Source organism: Lathyrus oleraceus, chromosome 6, assembly GCF_024323335.1.
Source record: "Lathyrus oleraceus cultivar Zhongwan6 chromosome 6, CAAS_Psat_ZW6_1.0, whole genome shotgun sequence".
Lineage (NCBI taxonomy): Eukaryota > Viridiplantae > Streptophyta > Magnoliopsida > Fabales > Fabaceae > Lathyrus > Lathyrus oleraceus.
The window spans coordinates 382,582,335-382,589,840 of NC_066584.1; the positions used below are offsets into that span (position 1 = coordinate 382,582,335).

Genomic DNA, 7,506 nt, shown 5'->3' on the forward strand with positions numbered 1-7,506 from the left:
GGACAGGTGGAATCAAAATATGAGGCTCTTGTATGTATTGATGGATCTTCTCAAAAGCACTTTGACAATCAGAATTCTCTTCGATAGCTTGATCTTTTCGAAGCAGTTTGAAGATAGGCTCATACGTGGCTGTCATGTGTGAGATAAACCTTGAGATGTAATTCAAACGTCCAAGGAACCCTCTAACTTCTTGCTCAGTGCGTGGAGCAGGAATTTCTTGTATAGCTCGGACCTTGTTAGGGTCCACCTCAATTCCTCGTTGACTAACGATGAAACCAAGCAACTTCCTTGAACGGACCCCAAATATGAATTTTGCAGGGTTTAATCGTAGCTTAAACTTTCTGAGGCGTTCAAACAACTTATTCAGATGGTTCATATGATGTTCTTCATTCTGAGATTTAGCGATCATGTCATCGACATAGACCTCTATCTGCTTGTGCATCATATCATGGAAAAGAGTGACCATAGCTTTTTGGTAAGTTTCCCCGGCATTTTTGAGACCGAAAGGCACCACCTTGTAGCAAAAAGTTCCCCAAGGGGTAATAAAAGTGGTCTTTTCCATGTCATCTGGAGCCATCTTGATTTGATTGTATCCAGAAAATCCATCCATAAAGGAGAATACAGCAAAACTCGCAGTGTTGTTTACCAGAGTACCAATGTGTGGTAAAGGGAAATCGTCCTTTGGACTAGCTTTGTTTAGATCCCTATAGTCAACACACATCCTTACCTTTTCATCCTTCTTTGGCACAGGTACGATATTAGCTACCCATTGTAGGTACTTCGCCACTGCGAGGAAACCAACGTCAAATTGTCGTTTGACTTCTTCAAGAATCTTCAGAGCCATATCTGGTCTTATTCTTCGGAGTTTTTGTTTTACTGGAGGGAATTCTGGCTGAAGCGGTAGCTTGTGTTCAACAATGTCCATGTCCAAGCCTGGCATATCCTGGTATGACCATACGAATACATCCATATATTCTTGTAGCATCTTGACCAATCTCTCTTTGACGCTTGCTTCAAGTGTGGTCCCAACTTTGACTTCTTTCTTCTCTTCCTCTGTGCCAAGGTTGATTGTTTCCACTAGTTCTTCATATGGCTGAAGGGCTTTGGACTCGTGCTCGAGCAGCCTTGCCAATTCGTCGGGGATGTAACAATCTTCTTCACCCTCTTCTTCCGCGTGGTAGATAGGGGAGTCAAAGTTATGAGAGGGAGTAGAGTCATTGGATTCAACTGGGTTATCATTTATTCTGCATGTTTGAATGGTTGACTTTTTTAGAAAAGTAAAATAAAAGATGCACAAATGGAAAAAGTTTTTTTTGCTTTCGAAAAGATTGCCATTTTCTTAAGAGGAGGCAAATAAATGAATAATAAGAATTTAACAAAATGGCTTTCATTCACTGATAATGATTATTTGAAAATGAAAAGGGGCCCTAGAACATGATCCATTAGCCTTGGGTAGAGCTAAGGATTTGAAAGGAAAAACAACAATTATTACTTTGACAAAGGAAAAATTTCAGGGATCTCAACTGCCGTCCAATTGTTCAAAATTGTCTCACACTGGTAAACCAAACATGGCTCATCTTCATCTTCGCTGTTGTCTTCAATTGCGTTGACCTGATCTCCATGGATGAATCCTGTATTGAGGAATACTTCCTGGATGCTTCGGGTGTTTTCTTTTGCAGGGACCCATGCTCCTTTCGCAGCGGAAGGCACATATCCTAGACCGAAACGATCATGCTTCTCACGAACATCAATAAGATGACCCCAACCTTCAGGGTTTCCTCCTTCAATGCTAGACTTTGTGCTTTTCAAAGAAGCGAAAGATGAACAAGCTTTCCCAACAGGGTCCTTCATCTCCACAAAAGTGGCGTTGGCTATTTCAAGAGCTTGGAAAGAAGTTTCTAAAGCGTCCTCATTAGCCTCGATATACCTGAAGGATGAAAGGTGACTGACCATAAAGTCCTCCTCTCCAGAAATGATGATCAGTTGATTGTCCATTACAAACTTCATTTTCGGATGTAAAATGGAGGTAACTGCCCCTGCAGCATGAATCCAGGGACACCCCAATAAGCAGCTATACGCCGTATTAATATCCATGACTTGGAAAGTAATCGGGAATATATGAGGGCTAATCAATATGGGCAGGTCTACCTCTCCGATCACGGTTCTCCAGGAACCATCAAAAGCATTTACTATCAAGGCACTGGGCTTCATGGTTGGTCCCTGATAAGACAACTTGGCAAGTTTTCTCTTTGGCATCACATTCAAAGAAGATCTCGTATCCACCAAACCTCTTGCCAAAGCATCATCTTTGCACTTCATTGAGATATGGAGAGCACAATTGTGATTTTGTCCATCTTCGGGTAATTCTTCTCCACTAAAGCTTAAAGTGTTGCAAGCTGTGATGTTTGCTACCACTTCATCAAATTGGTCTACTGTTATACTTTGTGTTACATGAGCTTGGGAAAGCACCTTCAACAAAGCCTCCCTATGGGCTTGGGAATTTAATAGCAGAGACAAAGTAGAAATTTTAGATGGTGTCTGATGCAGCTGATCCACAACCTTGTAATCGCTTCTCTTGATCAACTTCAAGAACTCAACAGCATCTTCGGATTGGACCACTTCGGGTTCTTTAGCAGGAGCTATAACTGAAGATTCCTTGGCTGGCACTTGAGGAGTCACATTGAATTCCGGCGTATAAATTCGACCACTACGGGTCATCCTGCTCATTCCTGCAATATTGGTGACGTCCTCATCCACAGTTTCTGTCACTTCATCGTCTTCACTTCCTTCAATGATATTATCCACAACGGTAATCTCATATTTCCAAGGCACAACCTTGTTGCTTTCATATGGAAACGGCGTAGGCATACAGATCCCAACAGGTGACAGATGACTATTCGCAAGCACCATTCTCCTACTATAGTAAGGGATTTCAACTAGTTCAGGTAAATTAAAACAAGGTTCAATTACTGACACATCTTCATTCTTTGCAACACTGGATATATGAAGCACTCCTTTGTTCATCAAGTCTTGAATATTATCATGTACCATCTGACACCCCTTTGGATGTGTGGCACACTCTTCACAGCTGTCATGACAAACATCAATCAGGCCAACTTCCACCAATCGGGCGTGGAATGTTGCCAAAGGAGTCTTAACATCATCAACCTTCTCAACCATAACACCATGAGAGGTATCTTCAATTGCATTCACTGTAGGGTCTCCATGGGGGGAAGAGGATTATTCTTCACGTTTGGTCCCATATCCCTAAAAGACAGAATCTTGCTATCAATCAGCTCACGAACCCTATGCTTCAAAGCATATCAACCCTCTAGGTCATGCCCGGGGGCACCCTCATGAAAAGGAGAATGTGAATTAGGGTTGTACCATGGAGGCAAACAATTAGGTGGAGGTCCCATAGGTCTAGGAACCACCAAACCTTTTTGCAAAAGAGAGGGATAAAGCTCAGTATATGACATTGGAATTGGATTGAAGATTTCCCTATCCCCCAGCCTCCTGTTTTGATTCTAAGCATTTTGTCTTTGAGCCTGAGCTCTCGGCTGTTGATAGGAAGGAGCTGCTGGTGCTTGCTGATAAATCGGGGGAGCAGGAGCACGTTGTTGAACTGGAGTTGGTCGATAAAGTGAAGGTGGTTGATAAGCCTGAGCAGGTTGTTGATAAAAGGAGGGCGTCACAACAGCTACGTACGATTGTGGGGCGTACTAAATAGGATATATAGGCTGCTGATATGGAAAAGGTTGTTAAACATACTGCTGTTGTGAATATTGTTGTTGTCTTCTTCTTGGAGGAGCTCTTCCTTGGCCAATAGACACAACATTTGTTTCACCTTCTTTCTTTTGGGGAAACCCTCCAGAGAACTTCTTCGTATTAGCACTGGAAGTTTCGGTCACAGCTACAAGTTTACCATTTCTTAAGCCATACTCAACACGAGCTCCTATAGCAACAAGCTCGGAGAATCCCAAGGAAGCACTTCCAACCATCTTCTCGTAGAATTTGGGTTGGGCACTATCAATGAATAGTTCAGCAAGTTCCTTTTTGGCAAGAGGTGGTTCAACTTGAGAAGCCAGTTCCCTCCATCTCTGGGCATATTCCTTGAAGGACTCTTTGTCATGCTTGAACATGCTTTGCAACTGTCTTCTATCATGTGTCATATCCATGTTGTATTTGTAGTATTTTATGAAGGCGTCTGATAGGTCTTGGAAGCATCAGATCCTACTTTGATCCAGACTCAAATACCACTTGGAAAGAGCCTCACTCAAGCTATCTTGGAAACAGTGGATCATCAGCTTGTCATCCTCCATGTGAGCAGCCATTTTACGGTAATACATAATAAGATGGCTCTTTGGGAAAGTATGCCCCTTGTATTTGTCAAAATCCGTAGTTTTGAACTTACTCAGAATCACCAGCCTAGATAGAAGGCACATTTCTTTGGCAGCAGAACCAAAGACATGGTCTCCTTCCAATGCTCGGAACTTCTTCTCAAGGAGTTGCATGTTCTCCTTTACTTCTCTAAAATCTTCAAATATCACTTCATCACCACTAACGGTTGATTCGGCAGTCTGTTATAGGTGATGTTGATCTTCAAATGCGGAACAGGCCTAGCATAGGCCGCTGGTGGGGCAACAGTGTGGACGACCGGGCGTGCATCAATGTAAACCGGCAATGACACAGCTTGTTGGACAGATTGCCCCATGTCATGCACTACTTCTTCTTGAGGGATGAAGTCGTAAGGTAACCCATATGGAGGTAGAGTTGAAGGTAAAGACCTCTGAAGTTGGACTTCAACTGCTGGGTCCGTGATCTCCGAAATCACGGTCGCTTGTGGAGCTTCAAATCTGAAAGTTAAAGCTTGTAGCATTTCTCTCATCTGGGACATGTCCCCCTTGATTTAGTCTAATTCAGCTCTAACTCGGTCACTTTCTTGCTCTTGTTCAACCATCCTTTGTCTTGCTTGGGCGTGAATATTGTACGGGTGTTAAAGATTCAGCGTGAAACTGAAGGAAGAAAGGACGAAGTGAGACTCTATTTTGAAAATGTAAGAATGCATGTATGGATGCATCGTTTGCAAAACTCTTGGTTAGTTTCAGTTATTCATTTCAGAAATGCCACAACATTTGTTCGCAAGTATTCAAAGCAATAAAGAAATAAAACACAATAAAATGAATCCCAAAAGCGTTTTTTTCATTAATTTAGAACAAAGTTCAAATACAAACAAATGCCTATGGCATACGGGCCTTCCGAACCGTAGCAAGGTCAGTAGTCAGCCCCTCCAACATCAACTTACAAAATTTAATGAAATTAAAAAATTGATGTGGAGTGTTCTCTAGACATATGAACCAATCAACTTCTTGCAATTTCTCAGGTAACTCTTGCATGATGGAATTTGCAAATATGGACAGCCTCATAAATTTGCCCTTCCACTCAGCGTAAAGTCCTTGGAGGTCTTGAATGATGCACAAGTCTTCATCCTTGGTCACCTCTATGTCTCTATAGAGATTTCTCTAGTATCTGCACTCATTCAGCAACATCAGATAGGCAACATCCTGATCCATACCCTCAAGTGCCTGGATCCTAGCATCGGCTTGTTCCAACTGATAACTCAAACATATACAAACTCTTTCCGACTCTTCAGTCCTGAACTTATGATGTTCCCAAGCATCCTTGTACTTTTGAATGGTGTTCTCAAGTTCACGAGTACGAATCTCAGAAATCAGACGTGCTTCCCTCTTTATTTCAAGAGTCAAATCCAGAGTTTTGTTGAGCTTTTGGATCCGGAGTACAGCATTATCCAACTCTTCCTCCTTCGTCTTAAACACAAATTTAGTACCATAGAGCGCTTGTCCGAACTTTTCTCTCCTTGCCTTAGACTCCCTGGCCCTTTTGTTGGAAATTTTAAGTTCTTTGTCCTTCTTCTACGGACTATCTTTCAAATTTCCACTCTCTACCGAGACTCGGCCGAGCTTAATCCTCAAGTCAGTATTCTCCCACTCCAACTCCTTAATACGGGAATTAAGCTTTTCCACATCTTCAGGTAATATGGGTTCTCCCTCAGGAACCAATATATAGATAGAAGGATCAAAAGGAAAAGGAAGTTTAACCATTTGAACCCTCTCTCTCACCTAACAAGTATAAGGCTCTCAAGCGATGACATTTCTCTTACCCAATTCTTTACCCTTTCTGATGATCGCTTGCCATGACCTCTTGATCTTCTTCACCATGGGGTGATCTGCTTCAGCGTTGTGCAAGATGAAGGGCTTTAAAGCTTCATCTTTTGGAAGGCCATTCATAGGGTAACCATGCTGCCTCAAAGATAACACGGGGTTGTAGTTGATGTAACCCTTGGTTCCAATCAAAGGTACATTGGGGAAGTCTCCAATGCTGACAATAACATTCTCGGTTTCCCGATCCCTGATGTACCACTTAATATGATTGGAGGTGAGAGAAGCTAACTTCTAAGAGGGCTTGAGTTCCTTTGAGACAAAAGGTCCTTCTTCTGGCATATGAGATCTAAACCAGGCATGCAACAGCTGCGCACAACATAAAATGGTTCCTCCTTTCTTCTCATGACACTCATGGAGAGTATAATGAAGGTCAACTAGGAGGAACGGTACAGGGTTACCAGAGAGAAAGATCTTCACAGCCAGATGGTCCACAAAATGGTCAATATTTGGGAAGAGAACTATCCCATATACCAACACAGCTAACAAAACATAGAAAGCTTTCCAATTCCCCTCTCTTTCCATCTTCTTAGCTTGATCTTCCAAAAACTTTCTAGAAAAATCATTGAAATCCCCCTTCACATCCCAATTGTCTACGACTTCAGAAACCTTCAAACCCAAAGCTAAAGCTATCCTCTTGGGAGGGTTACCTTCATCAAACTTAGGAAATGGATTATGATCCTTCAAATTCCGACCTATAATTCTCTCGAACTCCTCCAAGGTAGGAGCCAATTGGAAGTCATAAAACATGAAACAACGTAGAGGTGGATCATAGAACTGAGCAATAGTCATTGTGGTCGTCATGTCCCTCTTCTCATCTAAGATATCCAAAATTCTTCCATAGTCTTACACAAAGTTGTTGAGTTTGATCGGTGTCACTTTGGCACTCAACTTCTGCAGGCTGGCAAGGTCCACTTTCTTGTATTTGAACTGAAAAGTGCTTCTTCTCTCAGGATTCATTTCGCTAACAAGTCTTGAATTCCTGAAATAATGTGAAACAAACTAAGAGTTTTGCTTTTTATGCGTATGTAATGAATGGATGGATGCAATGTTTTTTTGGTACAGGTTCAAAGGTCCGAGGTATGGATAAATCTAATTGCTTTCCAAAACGGGGTTCTCACCGAGTATGATCTAGTGTTTTGTTACAAAGGACCCCCATAGTCACTGATTCACAAGAATGTTTGACGCTTACAGAAAATGCTTTCTGGTCATCAACTCCATCAAGGGAATCTATTATGGGTGAGGTTTTCATACCAACCCTTACGAA

General features: G+C 42.0%; 1 protein-coding gene across 1 annotated transcript; it reads right to left on the minus strand.

Annotated features, from left to right (window-relative positions):
• Positions 1-1,488: 1,488 nt before the first annotated feature.
• Positions 1,489-3,051, minus strand: LOC127095771 (uncharacterized). Its single transcript, XM_051034414.1, has one exon. It carries the CDS (start codon positions 3,049-3,051, stop codon positions 1,489-1,491), a length of 1,563 nt encoding a protein of 520 aa, XP_050890371.1.
• Between the last annotated feature and the right edge of the window lie 4,455 nt (positions 3,052-7,506).